Genomic DNA, 15,513 nt, shown 5'->3' with positions numbered 1-15,513 from the left:
TTTCTGTTAAACAAATAATAAAAAGATTTTTAATAATTATATTTCGTAGATTACAAAAACAACGATCAAAGTATCATTTGAGAAACCAGAATACGATGGAGGTAGTCGAGTATCTTCATACGTTGTAGAATTTAGTAAGTTTGAAGAAGACGACTGGAGTGTCAGCGGGGAAATAAGTGCTCTCGATGAAAGCTGTAAACTAGATGAGAAGTTCGTCTATGAAATCAGCAGTTTAGTTGAAGAATGTAAGTACGATGTTCGTGTAAAAGCTGTAAACGAAATTGGACAAGGACTTCCATGTATTGCAGCAACAAACATCCACACGAAAAATTACAAAGGTTCTTATTGATTGTTTAAGTAAAGCAAATAGGTCATATAAACATAAAAATGCGTATAAAACTTACGGGTTTGGCTACAACTTTTCAGACATAAACGAATAAAATTAAATTACAAACACATGCAAACTTTATATATTTGCTTTATAAAATTTTGCTTTCAATTAGTAACAAGACCCTATGAAATAAAAAGCTAATTTTTACGATTCCTCTTTAGCTAGTAATGAATTGTAAAACAATGAAAAATTACCACTTGCTTACTTCTATACTTGTCTAAATTATTCAGAACTTCCTTCTGCCAATGTATCTGCCTACAAAGTGATTACAGTGAAGGCTGGGTCTACTCTGAATGCTACAGTGCCTATCAGTGGCAACCCAGCACCAACTGCTACACTAATGAAAGGAGACAGAGAAATTTCAGGTATATTTTTTTATAGTATTTGAAATATGAACAAACTTTCTATTAAAAACTGTCTTGCAAAAATAAAGAAAATACTAGCCAATTGAAAGTTTCTATTTTAATTGCTGACTTATAAACTTGATATTTATAATTTTATATTATTGTAACGATGAATTTTATAGTACTTATACACATTACTTAATATAAATTAATTTACTTATATTACTTTATACATTTTTTTATGCACAAAAGCTTTATGAAGTTTAACAAAAAATTTAACAATACAGACGACAACCGCATAAAAATGTCGACAAGAATGTCGAGTTTGCAAATCACAATGAAGGACGTCAGGAGAAGCGACTCAGCGATTTACAATCTCTCACTGACCAACTCTGTCGGCTCGAACAAATACGCTCTTCAAGTTACTGTGCTCGGTAAGATTTTACATATTACTAATTACTTTCAGCTTTGCGAACAACCTTTTTATTAGGAAATTGTTTTAAAAAATGTTTTGTATGTTTTTCATATCACCAAAAAAAAAGAAAAAAGATGTACAATTTTTTTCAAGATACCTTTACATAAGATGTGTTTTATTTTTTTTAATTGTTACATGAAATATGTCAGTGTAAAAAAACAGATGTACCCGCACAACCTCATGGTCGCATTATTTTCGACTCAATTGAAGCTGATAATGTGACAATTGCATGGCAAGAACCACTTGATAATGGTGGAACGAATATAACTGGTTACGTGGTTCATTATCGACCAATAGGACAAGAATCGTGGTCACCAGTGACAGCTTGCACTGCAAAACGTCGTTATAAAGTATGATTCAATTTATGACAAGTACAAACAGAACTAAAATATTTTTAATGAGTTTATGTGCGCATGATTTAAAATATTACAATATTTAGTATTAAATTACTTAAAATTACCAAAAATGATTTAAGTTTTCTTTTTTATGTTTAAGCCTGCAAAATTTTTTTTTTAATATTTATGAGCTTTACATACTATTTTAAAACCTGAAAATAAAAATCAGGGAACTATTATCGATAAATTTAAAATATCTTAAGTTGACTTTAGTTGTAATTAATAAGCAAATGTTAAAAAATAGCTTTTACTTTTATAACGGGCAGTTAAATGTACTAAAATACTATTTAATTAGTAGTAAAATATTTACAATCTATGTGCGCAGGTAACAAATCTGAAAAGACAAGAGACGTACTACTTCAAAGTGACGGCTGAAAACGCAATCGGATCCGGTCCTCCACTGGTTTCAGGAAAATGCACCTTGGACTACTCTTTCAGTTAGTGAAAATAAAGTGAACTTTTTTTTTAACTTAATAAGAGCTCTTGTGAGAACATTTTAAATTTATGCTGAAAACAATTATAAACTGAATACAAAAACATAAAAAAAGATCACTTAAAGTCTGATAAAAAACAGTATCAAATTATTTATACCAAAGGTTTAAAAAACTTAAAAACACAGTTAGAATATAAACCCTAACAAACTGTAAAAACTTTGTTAGTTTTTTCATTCAACTAACAATTGTCAATTTGATGTAACAAAACATTTGTACAGCTGTGCCTAACAAGCCTGGAAAACCAGAGATTAGTCAAATCACCAAAGAATCAGCAAGAGTATTATGGAAAGCCCCTAAATCAGGAGCCGAAGTACATGGATACTTTGTAGAATACAAAGAAAAACGAACCATGAAATGGATTCGTGCAAATAAAACTTCTACCAATAGATGCGATTATAATTTAAAAGGTTAAAATTTTTAGTTTCATCTTGTAAATTATTTTACTATAGGTGTTATGTTCGTTTCAAAACACTTATTTTTTACAATGAAAGTATTTGTATATACAACTAAGTTTTTAAAAGGATACTAGTGGTTCAGTTTACTAGTAGTAACTATAAGTGAAAATATTTTATTTTAAAGAATTTCGTTATTAAACATTCACTGTTTTACTCGATTAGCAATATTAAATTAAGACCAAGCTCAGAAAATTAAATATAATGTAAATGTGGACATCAAGGCTAAACTTAAGTTTACCAACTATGTTTATGACAAATTAAAATCTAATGAAAAATTTGAATCTATTTAGAAAATACTACTTATAGAAAGTTTTCATAGTTGGTAAGTCAGTTAATAATCAAACTAATGAAAAAGGTTTACGAACTAAATATAGGAAAACTTGCAAATGAACATCGATAAACTTACTAGTTACTTTAAGCACTTTAACAAACTACACTTCGAATAATTGAACTAAAATGTTTAATATAAGAGAACAGTTTAAGCATTATGACGTAGCTATTAATTATTTGCTATAAATTTGTTAATGTTATAGCTTTGCAGGTTTTTAAAATTTTGAAGTTGTTAAAAATAACTTTTAAAATTAGTTTAATAAATTGTTACAGCAATATATTTATATCAATAACTCAAAATAACTTTGTAACTCTAATTATATGATAAAATTTAAAGTATGTACTTTAAAATACTCATGTGTTATTGTATTGTAAGTTTTAAGGGCTTTACTTGATTCTTTTAGTAAAATATTTAAACAAATGAAACATAAATAAGGATAAATAAGAACAAGCAAAAAATAAAAACATTTTAACAGATCTAAAAACTGGTACATGCTATCAAGTACGAGTCATCGCCGAAAATGAAGTTGGTTTAAGCGAGCCAAGTGATATTTGCAGTCCATTTGTTGCCTGTGAAACAATTTCACCACCTACTGACCTCAAAGTTATTGAAATAACTAGAATGACTATGGTTCTTCAGTGGCAACCACCTCAACTTGACGGAGGCTCTCCAATTGTTATGTACATTGTTGAAAAACGATGCAGCATTGACAAAGTTTGGGTCAGATGCAACTATGATGTTGTAGACAAATGTGAGTATGAAGTTGATGATCTCATCAGATTAGCTTCATATGAATTCAGAGTGTCTGCACGTAACAAGAGTGGAATTGTAGGACCACCATCTGATGTTTGTGGCCCTATTCTATTCAGAGACATACCTGAATTACCTAAAGTGGTTGTTTCTGGTTCAGATAAAATCAAAGTTGAACAGGGTAAACAACTACAAGTTAAAATGCTTGTCACTGGAACACCACGACCAGTTGTATCATGGAACAAAGTAAACAGTAAAGAAAATATCGCTGAAGATGTAAGAAGTTGTATTACAACAACACGTGGATCTTCTACACTTGTCATTGAACAAGTAACTCGTGAAGATACAGGCAAATACGAGCTTACAGCCTCAAATCTCAGTGGAGATGCATCAGCTGCAGTAAATGTGGTTGTTGTTGACACACCAGGAGTACCTGAAGGTCCTGTAAGGTTCACAGAAGTTACAGCAAAGGGATGCATGCTTTCATGGAGTCCTCCTACTTATGATGGAGGGTCTGATGTTTTATATTATATCATATCAAAATGTGATACATCAAAACTAAGCTGGGAAGTCATTAACTCACAAAGCGAGACAACGTCATTCAAAGTGATCAGATTACAAGAAAGTCACGAATACGTTTTCAGAATAAAAGCAGTAAACGCTACGGGAGTTGGTCACTTCTTACAGTCGTTACCTTTCGTTCCAAAGTACAGTTTCGGTGTACCAAGTTCTCCAAGCAGACCAGAGCCAGTAAGAACTCACTTTAACTCTATCACTATCAAATGGAACGAACCGGATAACAATGGTGGTAGCAAAGTAACTGGTTATCATGTTGAGAGACTTAAAGACAAGGGCCACAGGTGGGCTCGTTGCAACGAAGAAGCCATCACAGATACTCAGTACCGCATAACAAACTTGATTGAAGGAGCTTTCTATGAGTTCCGTGTATACGCCGAGAATGCTGCTGGTATTAGTTTACCAGGTCCAGTATCGAAACCAATTGAGTGCAGACTGCAAGTCAAACCACCAGGACCTCCATGTCTTGTAAGGTTGGTTGACACATCAAAGAACTCAGCTTCAATTGACTGGGAAGCTCCACTGAACGATAATGGAAGTGAAGTTACCGGTTATGTAGTTGAAAAGAAGAAGTTTGACGCAACAGACAGTGCTGAATGGTTCATTGTAAATGAAACACCAGTAACAGACTGTGAAATGGTTGTAGATGGATTAGAAGAAAACCAAGTATACGAACTACAAGTAAAAGCTGTAAATGTAGCAGGATTAGGCCAACCTTGTGAATGTAACGATTTTATAAAAGCTGTTGACCGATCTGAAGAACCTGAAATCGTTCTTGATGAAAATTTCAAGTCGCTTTTAACTCTATTTTCAGGTCAAACATTGTACTTGAAAATTGGCTTTAATGGTAGACCATTGCCTAAAGTAAGCTGGGAAAGAGCTTCATCAAAACAACTCAACAGCACTGCTGTCATTAGTACGCACAACCAATGCTCTACATTAGTTATTGATAGTGTTAAGCGTGAAGACTCTGGTAAATACATGGTCACTGTAGAAAATACGGCAGGTACTAAAAAATTGAGAGTACATGTTAATGTTCTTGACGTACCTGGTCCTGTTGGTCCTATTAACTATAAAGACATCAAATCAGAATCAGTAACGCTTAGCTGGAATGAACCAGAATTCGATGGTTGCACTGAGCTTACTGGATATCTAATCGAAAAGTGCGATCTTTTGCAGATGTCCTGGTCTACCGTGTGTTCAGATTGCACGAGGACATTTTACAGGCTTGATAAGCTTGTCGAAGGAAAAACATACAAGTTCCGCGTGACAGCTTTCAACAAATATGGGGCAGGAGTATCAAGAGAAACAGAAGAAAGTCTCAAGATAACAAATGCTCCATCGGCTCCATTGAACTTAGTTGTTGAAGAAGTTAGTTGAACTAAATTTTAATTCTTTGTTTATTGATCAAATTATATTTAACTCCATCTATACTTTTAGATTACTAAAACAACAATCAAAGTATCATTTGAGAAACCAGAATACGATGGAGGTAGTCGAGTATCTTCATACGTTGTAGAAGTTAGTAAGTTTGAAGAAGAAGACTGGAATGTCAGCTGGGAAATAAGTGCTATCGATGAAAGCTGTAAACTAGATGAGAAATTCTTCTATGAAATCAGCAGTTTAGTCGAAGATTGTAAGTACGATGTTCGTGTAAAAGCTGTAAACGAAATTGGACAAGGACTTCCATGTATTGCAGTAACAAACATCCACACTAAAGATTACAAAGGTTTGAGACATATTGTAATTCTTGTATAGTATCTAAAAAAAAAGTTTCGATTTTAGACAACATTTATAATTTTCACAAGTCTTATTTTTTTCGTTAAACTTATAATAATTAAAAACAAAATTTAGTACACACAGTAAAATTGGTTTTAGTATTAATTATCATAATCTGTAATTAAAACGAATATGTTTTTGTAATATCTAATCAAACAAAACGTGAACTACGTTTGATAGATTTATTTTTAGTAAAATTCATTAGAAAGCCTCAACTATAAATGATATAATTTAGTGGTTATGCTGTTTAAGCTGTCTCTTATACTCAAACTAACTTTATTGAAAGCGCTTTTCTTTATTAAGAAGATATTCAACAAATCTTATATTACAAGAAAACTAGTTAGTTCTAAAAGAAAGCACTTTTTAAAGAACTTCCCACTGCGGACATTTCAAGTTGCGATTTTATCACACTGAAAGCAGGATCTTGCTTGCAGTTATCTGTACCTGTCTATGGCAGTCCGAAACCTACGTGTTCGTGGGCCTTGGAAAACAACGATCTCAAAGGTATTAACTATTTTGGTATAAACAAAAAAGACAAAGTTTTGTAAAAATATTGATCTTCATCTTATACTAATTGTGATAGGTATTATGAAACTTATTTTATCTAACAGAATTGAGCCGAGCAACTGTTGAGTACAGTGGGGTTTATTCGAACCTGAGTATCAAAGATATGCAGAGAAAAGACAGTGGAAATTACACTTTGTCTGTATCAAATGCTCTTGGCAAAAACACCTATAAAATCAAAGTCAAAGTTCTAGGTAGCTACTTGTTTTTACTTGCTAATTAGCTACTTGTTTTTATTCAAAAAAAACATTAAACTGATCAACTTGTTTACTTAAGTTAAACATATATTACAAAATCAGATGTACCCGCACAACCTCATGGTCGTATTATTTTCGATTCAATTGAAGCCGATAATGTGACAATTGCATGGCAAGAACCACTTGACAATGGTGGAACAAATATAACTGGTTACGTGGTTCATTATCGACCAATAGGACAAGAATCGTGGTCACCAGTGACAGCTTGCACTGCAAAACGTCGCTACAAGGTAAAATATTCAAAACATAACAATAGAAATATTAATTTACACTTTTTTATTTTGTTTCAGGTGACTAAACTTCAACACCAACAAACTTACTACTTCAAAGTAGCAGCTGAAAACGTTATTGGTTGCGGAAAACCATTAGTATCAGGAAAATGCACTCCTGAATATTCATTCTGTAAGCAATTTCATATTAGTATCAAATAGTTTTATTTCAAAAATGTAATAGAAAATTCTTTGAATTGAAACTTGAACTTTAATGTACTTTTTTAAGTTCCAATAAATTTTAACTCAACATTAAAAACTGTAAACGAGAATTAAAATTGGTTTGTATATTATTTCAATAGCTAATATAGCACCAACGTAAAAATAAACATTAGTAATTTAAGAAAGAAATTATTGTTAATTATTGTTTTACTGACATTAAAGTTTGAAAAATATCTTAAATTTAATATTCTGAACAAAAAAGTATCTGAAAATTTAAAAGTTTAAAACTACACATTTTATTTCAACTTAACTTTAAAAGTGTAAAACACAATTTTAATCTAAAAATTATTTTCAGCTGTGCCTAGTAAGCCTGGAAAACCAGAGATCAGTCAAATCACCAAAGAAACAGCAAGAGTTTTATGGAAAGCCCCTAAATCAGGACCTGAAGTACACGGGTATTTTGTAGAATACAAAGAAAAACGAAGTATGAAATGGATTCGTGCAAACAAAACTTCAACTAACAGATGCGATTTTACATTAAGAGGTTTGTTTGCCTTGCAAACATCTTCATTACTTAAATCTAGATAATATTTTGTCTTCCTGAAAAATAATTTGTAAAATTTGAAAAAGACAAAGCGCGATCTTTCAGAAAACTGAGTCACGCAATTAACAAGTATTCACAGTGCTTAAATGAAGTTTTATATTTGTTCAAAGAATTTAAGACTTAAGATTATTTAAAAGATTCGAAACTTTTTAGTAGATTTATAGCCGCTATAATGTAAATATACAATTAGTTGTACAACAAAATAAAGACAATACTTAATTTTAAGTTTTTAAAGTTTTATTTTTGTAAAAGTTTATACATTTCACTATTTATGTTTTAATAAAACTAAAAACTTTGAAAACTTTATGCAGATTTAACAACTGGTACATGCTACCAAGTTCGAGTCATCGCTGAAAATGAAGTTGGTTTGAGCGAGCCAAGTGATATCTGCCAGCCTTTCATTGCTTCTGAAACAATTTCACCACCTACTGACCTCAAAGTCATTGAAATTACTAGGATGACTATGGTTCTTCAGTGGCAACCACCTCAACTTGACGGAGGCTCTCCGATTGTTATGTACATTGTTGAAAAACGATGCAGCATTGACAAAGTTTGGGTCAGATGCAACTATGATGTTGTAGACAAATGTGAGTATGAAGTTGATGATCTTATTAGATTAGCTTCATATGAATTCAGAGTTTCTGCACGTAACAAGAGTGGAATTGTAGGACCGACATCTGATGTTTGTGGCCCTATTCTATTCAGAGACATACCTGAACTACCTAAAGTCGTTGTTTCTGGTTCAGATAAAATCAAAATTGAACAGGGTAAACAACTACAAGTTGAAATGCTTGTCACAGGAACACCACGACCAGTTGTATCATGGAACAAAGTAAACAGTCCAGAAGATATTGCTGAAGATGTAAGAAGTTGTATTACAACAACACGTGGATCTTCTACACTTGTCATTGAACAAGTGACTCGTGAAGATGCAGGCAAATACGAGCTTACAGCCTCAAATCTCAGTGGAGATGCATCAGCTGCAGTAAATGTGGTTGTTGTTGACACACCAGGAGTACCTGAAGGCCCTGTAAGGTTCGCAGAAGTCACAGCAAAGGGATGTATGCTGTCATGGAGTCCTCCTAATTATGATGGAGGGTCTGATGTTTTGTATTATATAGTTTCAAAATGCGACACATCAAAACTAAGCTGGGAAATTATTAACTCACAAAGCGAGACAACGTCATTCAAAGTGATCAGATTACAAGAAAGTCACGAATACGTTTTCAGAATAAAAGCAGTAAACGCTACGGGAGTTGGTCACTTCTTACAGTCGCTACCTTTCGTTCCAAAGTACAGTTTCGGTGTACCAAGTTCTCCAGGTAGACCAGAGCCTGTAAGAACTCACTTCAACTCAATCACCATCAAATGGAACGAACCAGACAACAATGGTGGTAGCAAAGTAACTGGTTATCATGTTGAAAGACTAAAGGACAGAGGTCAAAGGTGGGCTCGTTGCAACGAAGAAGCCATCACAGATACTCAGTACCGTATCACTAGCTTAATTGAAGGAGCTTTCTATGAGTTCCGTGTATACGCAGAGAATGCTGCTGGTATTAGCTTACCAGGTCCAGTATCAAAACCAATTGAGTGCAGACTACAAGTCAAACCACCAGGACCTCCATGTCTTGTAAAGTTGGTTGACACATCAAACAACTCAGCTACAATTGACTGGGAAGCTCCACTTAACGATAACGGAAGTGAAGTTACCGGGTATGTAGTTGAGAAGAAGAAATTTGACGCAACAGACAGTGCTGAATGGTTCACTGTCAATGAGACACCAGTAACAGACTGTAAAATGGTTGTAGATGGATTAGAAGAGAACCAAGTATACGAACTGCAAGTCAAAGCAATTAATGCGGCAGGCTTAGGTCAACCTTGTGAATGTAACGATTTTATAAAAGCAGTCGATCGTTCTGAAGAACCGCATTTCATTTTAGATAAAAACTTTTCATCTTTGATTACCTTGTTTTCTGGCAAAACATTGAACCTTAAAGTTAACTTTGAAGGAAGACCGAAGCCTAACATTACATGGCACAGAAACAATAATGAAATAAATTCTGAAGCTGTTGTAGAAGTTTCAAAGTCAAGTTCAACATTGTTGATCGAAAATGTCAGTCGTGAAGATTCTGGTAAATATTTCGTAACATTGTCTAACATTGCCGGTACTAAAGTGCTTAGTGTACAAGTCAATGTTCTTGACGTACCTGGTCCTGTTGGTTCGATTATCTATAAAGACATCAAGTCAGAATCAGTAACACTTAGCTGGAATGAACCTGAATTCGATGGTTGTTGTGAGCTTAATGGATATCTCATTGAAAAGTGTGATCTTTTGCAGATGTCCTGGTCCACCGTGTGTTCAGATTGCACAAGGACATTTTACAGGCTTGACAAGCTTGTTGAAGGAAAAACGTACAGGTTCCGCGTGACAGCTTTCAATAAGTATGGTGCAGGAGTATCAAGAGAAACAGAAGAAAGTCTCAAGATAACAAACGCCCCATCGGCTCCATTGAACTTAGTTGTTGAAGAAGTAAGTTAAACTAAACTAAAGCAAGTTAATTCTTTCTTTATTAAATAAGTTATGTTTATATCTAACTATAATTTTAGATTACAAAAACAACAATCAAAGTATCATTTGAGAAACCAGAATACGATGGAGGTAGTCGAGTATCTTCATACGTTGTAGAAGTAAGTAAGTTTGAAGAAGAAGACTGGAATGTCAGCGGTGAATTAAGTGCTATCGATGAAAGCTGTAAAATAGATGAGAAATTCGTTTATGAAATCAGCAGTTTAGTCGAAGATTGTAAATACGATGTTCGTGTAAAAGCTGTAAACGAAATTGGACAAGGACTTCCAAGCATTGCAATAACAAACATTCATACTAAGGACTATACAGGTTTGAAACATTTCACATTAAAAGTCAGTTCAAATAAATTTTACACAAAACTATCTGTTTTTTTTGTAGAAGAGCCTACTGCTGATGTGTCTTTCTACAAACTGGTAACTTTGAAAGCTTCATCAACTCTGAACGTTTCCGTTCCGATAAGAGGACTTCCTAAACCTACTATTGAATGGTCTCGCAAGGACAACAAAACCAGTTTGTTTTAATTTCTAGCTTGCCTTGTAGATAATTTAAATAAGTTTTCAGTTTAGAATCAAAAATTTATGTGGTTAAATATGAAAAACTGTAGTTTAACTCATTACTTTTTGAGATACATAAAACTTTGAACTGGAATTAAAATTTATCAAATAAAATAATAAAAAGCAATTGTTAAACATTAGAACTGGAAAAGCTTTTAAGATGAAACTTTTATTATAAGAGAACATTCTTTTTTATTCAATTTTTTGAATGACGAAAAGTCTTACTAGCAAATGCAACATTTTTTGAACAATTTCTAAAATAAACCTTACATACAAAATTGTAACAAATTATAGTTGGAAAACACTTCAAAATGAGTTCTGGAAACTACCATGCTAGCATGCAGGCAGCAAACATGCAAAGGTGTGACAGTGGCATTTACAACCTCAAGCTCACTAACTCACGAGGAACGAACAGCTACAAAATCAACATTCTTGTGCTAGGTTAATAAAAGAATCATAAGTCTTATTACATTTCTTATCAAAGAAGTTTATAGAGTCATTAAAGTATAAAAAAGTACAATAGTATTACCAAAAATTTAAAAAGTGTGCTTAATTTATGCCAAGGTGTAACTTAAATTTACTTGGAATAAAGTTTAATTTTGTAATTAACAACTATCTTTTAAATTCAAAAGTTTACCTTGTTTTTATAATCAGATGTACCCGCACAACCTCACGGTCGCATTATTTTCGATTCAATTGAAGCTGATAATGTGACAATTGCATGGCAAGAACCACTTGATAATGGTGGAACGAATATAACTGGTTACGTGGTTCATTATCGACCAATAGGACAAGAATCATGGTCACCAGTAACAGCTTGCACTGCAAAACGTCGCTACAAGGTTAGAAAAAGTATTTCGTTATCGGATTTAACTTTTTTTGGTTTCATCATTTTAAGTAAACAGTCGTTTTATTATTGGACAGACCTGACAAAGCGCTCTAAAACAAATAATTCTTTATAAAAACAGTTTATACTTTGCAGAAATGTTGTTAACAGCTATGAAACTGTTTGATTTTTCTTGTTCTTCAAGTAATGTACTAAAAATCTTACGACTACATGAACTTTGCCTTAAAGAAACCTATACTTGCTTTTTAAAAATCTAGGCTATTACCTAAAGCACTCTAACACAAAAAGTTCTATTTAAAAACAGTACAAATTTTGGAGACGTGTTGTTAAATGTGCATTTAAGTACCTATTTGTTTTCAATTGTTTTATCTAAAGTATTAAAAATTTCACGGCTATCTGAGCCTTAATTTAAAAAAAAAACACCTTTTTTTAACCAGTCTGATTTTATTAATTTGATATTGAAAGGACAATATTTCAAGAAAATAACATTTAACAACAAAATATATAAATTTTTCAGATTACCAAGCTTAAACGACAAGAAACTTACTACTTCAAAGTAGCTGCTGAGAACGTTATTGGTTGTGGAAAACCATTAGTATCAGGAAAATGCACTGTTGATCACTTAAAAAGTTTGTTATTTATTTATTATTCACACATAATTTTTCGAAAGAAAAGCTAGTTAAAAATAGTTTAGTGCTAGTTTTGTAGCATTAAATTACATTGAAAAATTTAATAATTACCAAAATTTACAAAAATAAATAACTCTGTTATGTTTTTTAGCTGTGCCTAACAAGCCTGGAAAACCAGAGATTAGTCAAGTCACTAAAGAATCAGCAAGAGTGTTATGGAAAGCCCCTAAATCAGGACCTGAAGTACACGGATACTTTGTGGAATACAAAGAAAAACGAACCATGAAATGGATTCGTGCAAATGAAAGTTCTACCAATAAATGCGATTATCAGTTGAAAGGTAAAACTAGCATAACATTGATAACAAGCTTACATTAGAAATTTAATTGCAATGTAATAAACTGCTACTTAATAGTTTTTTTTACAATGGCAGAACCTCTAGACTATTTTTTTTGATAAAGCTCTAAAAATTTGTTAAAAATCTTATTTTTTAATTTAAGTTAGCAATTTTATGTGACAACTTAAATATACTACTAATTGTACTACAATATATAAGACAAACACTTTAAAACAAATCTAGTAGTCAAAAATTCTACATGACAAGTTTTAAGCTTCATACAATAATCAAGTTACAACAAAGTACTAACACCGAAACCTATAGAATTAATAATAACTAATCTACTGGAAATAAGAAAATGTTATGTTAAAGTTGACTATGAAAATATGTTTATATGAGTATGAAAAAGGTTACTAATTATTAGTTAAAATACTTCTAGATCTAACAACTGGAATATGCTATCAAGTTCGAGTCATCGCCGAAAATGAAGTTGGTTTGAGCGAGCCAAGTGATATTTGCAATCCATTTGTTGCCTGTGAAACTATTTCACCACCTACTGACCTCAAAGTTATTGAAATAACTAGAATGACTATGGTTCTTCAATGGCAACCACCTCAACTTGATGGAGGCTCTCCAATTGTTATGTACATTGTTGAAAAACGATGCAGCATTGACAAAGTTTGGGTCAGATGCAACTACGATGCTATAAACAGTTGTGAGTATGAAGTTGATGATCTCATCAGATTAGCTTCATATGAGTTCAGAGTGTCTGCACGTAATAAGAGTGGAATCGTAGGACCATCATCTGATGTGTGTGGCCCTATTCTATTCAGAGACGTACCAGAAGTGCCTAAAGTGGTTGTGTCTGGTTCAGACAAAATCAAAATTGAACAAGGTAAACAACTACAAGTTGAAATGCTTGTAACAGGCTCACCAAGACCAACTGTTTCATGGAATAAAGTAAACAGTCCAGAAGACATCGCTGAAGACGTAAGAAGTTGTAACACAACAACACGTGGATCTTCTACACTTGTCATTGAACAAGTGACTCGTGAAGATGCAGGCAAATACGAGCTTACAGCCTCAAATCTCAGTGGAGATGCATCAGCTGCAGTAAATGTGGTTGTTGTTGACACACCAGGAGCACCTGAAGGTCCTGTAAAGTTCACAGAAGTGACAGCAAAGGGATGTATGCTTTCATGGAGTCCTCCGGTTTATAATGGAGGGTCTGATGTTTTGTACTACATTGTTTCAAAATGCGACACGTCAAAACTGAGCTGGGAAATAATAAATGACCATAGTGAGACGACTGCGGTCAAAGTGATCAGACTGCTAGAAGGTCACGAGTACATCTTCAGAATAAAAGCAGTGAACGCAACGGGAGTCAGCCACTTCTTGCAGTCACAACTGTTTGTACCTAAGCACAACTTTGGCGCGCCAGACGCTCCAGGCATGCCTTACAGCGTGAGAACTCACTTCAACTCGATCACCATAGGGTTCAGTGCTCCTGAAAATGACGGTGGCAGCAAGATAACTGGCTATCACGTCGAGAGACTTAAAGACAAGGGTCAAAGGTGGGCTAAGTGTAATGAAGAAGCCATCACAGATACTCAGTATCGCGTTACTAGCTTGATTGAAGGAGCTTTCTATGAGTTCCGTGTATACGCAGAAAACGCCGCTGGTATTAGTTTACCAGGCCCAGTGTCAAAATCAATTGAGTGCAGACTACAAGTCAAACCACCAGGACCTCCGTGTCTTGTAAGGTTGGTTGACACATCAAAGAACTCAGCTACAATTGACTGGGAAGCTCCACTGAACGATAACGGAAGTGAAGTTACCGGATATGTAGTTGAAAAGAAGAAGTTTGATGCAACAGACAGTGCTGAGTGGTTTGTTGTCAATGAAACACCAGTAACAGACTGTAAAATGGTTGTAGAGGGTCTCGAAGAAAACCAAGTCTATGAGCTACAAGTAAAAGCAATCAACAGGGCAGGTTTAGGCCAACCTTGTGAATGTAACGACTTCATAAAAGCTGTTGACCGATCTGAGGAACCAGAGTTTATTATTGATGATGACTTTAAGTCTCTCTTAACTGTTTTCTCTGGTCAGACTTTGTGTCTTTCTGCAGGATTTTCTGGTCGACCTTCAGTTGAAGCGACATGGTCAAGAGATAATGACAATAAATTAAACCCAGCTACACTTATATCTGGAACTAAATCTTCTTCTGTACTGACAATTGAAAATATTCAACGTGAAGACGCCGGAAAGTACATAATTACAATTAAAAATGCAGCAGGTGCCAAAAAGTTAAGAGTACAAGTCAATGTTCTTGATGTACCTGGTCCTGTTGGTTCGATTATCTACAAAGACATAAAATCAGAATCAGTAACGCTTAGCTGGAATGAACCAGAATTCGATGGTTGCACGGAGCTAACTGGATATCTGATTGAAAAGTGCGATCTTTTGCAGATGTCCTGGTCTACCGTGTGCTCAGATTGCACGAGGACATTTTACAGGCTTGATAAGCTTGTCGAAGGAAAAACATACAAGTTCCGCGTGACAGCTTTCAATAAGTATGGTGCCGGAGTATCAAGAGAAACAGAAGAAAGTCTCAAGATAACAAATGCTCCAACGGCTCCTTTGAACTTAGTTGTTGAAGAAGTAAGTTTGAAAAAAATGTTTACTAGTTTCAATTAAAAAGAATAAATTTAAA

General features: G+C 33.7%; 1 protein-coding gene across 1 annotated transcript in view; it reads left to right on the top strand.

The window, feature by feature from the left end:
- Positions 1–15,513, top strand: part of LOC145845187 (uncharacterized) — a 204,207-nt gene that overhangs the window by 155,002 nt on the left and 33,692 nt on the right. The window contains exons 159-179 of the mRNA XM_082952610.1: positions 50–338; positions 622–756; positions 1,023–1,169; positions 1,373–1,560; positions 1,931–2,042; positions 2,318–2,506; positions 3,361–5,582; positions 5,652–5,940; positions 6,360–6,494; positions 6,602–6,748; positions 6,854–7,041; positions 7,102–7,213; positions 7,598–7,786; positions 8,158–10,376; positions 10,454–10,742; positions 10,812–10,943; positions 11,282–11,428; positions 11,642–11,829; positions 12,352–12,463; positions 12,615–12,803; positions 13,240–15,461. Of these exons, the coding sequence (XP_082808736.1) occupies positions 50–338; positions 622–756; positions 1,023–1,169; positions 1,373–1,560; positions 1,931–2,042; positions 2,318–2,506; positions 3,361–5,582; positions 5,652–5,940; positions 6,360–6,494; positions 6,602–6,748; positions 6,854–7,041; positions 7,102–7,213; positions 7,598–7,786; positions 8,158–10,376; positions 10,454–10,742; positions 10,812–10,943; positions 11,282–11,428; positions 11,642–11,829; positions 12,352–12,463; positions 12,615–12,803; positions 13,240–15,461 (9,840 nt within the window). The remainder of the gene's footprint in view (positions 1–49; positions 339–621; positions 757–1,022; positions 1,170–1,372; positions 1,561–1,930; positions 2,043–2,317; positions 2,507–3,360; positions 5,583–5,651; positions 5,941–6,359; positions 6,495–6,601; positions 6,749–6,853; positions 7,042–7,101; positions 7,214–7,597; positions 7,787–8,157; positions 10,377–10,453; positions 10,743–10,811; positions 10,944–11,281; positions 11,429–11,641; positions 11,830–12,351; positions 12,464–12,614; positions 12,804–13,239; positions 15,462–15,513) is intronic.

Source organism: Thalia democratica, chromosome 9 (assembly GCF_965202585.1).
Source record: "Thalia democratica chromosome 9, ktThaDemo2.hap1.1, whole genome shotgun sequence".
NCBI lineage: Eukaryota > Metazoa > Chordata > Thaliacea > Salpida > Salpidae > Thalia > Thalia democratica.
The sequence above is the reverse complement of the archived record's forward strand: the minus strand, read 5'-3'. Positions and strand labels throughout refer to the sequence as shown.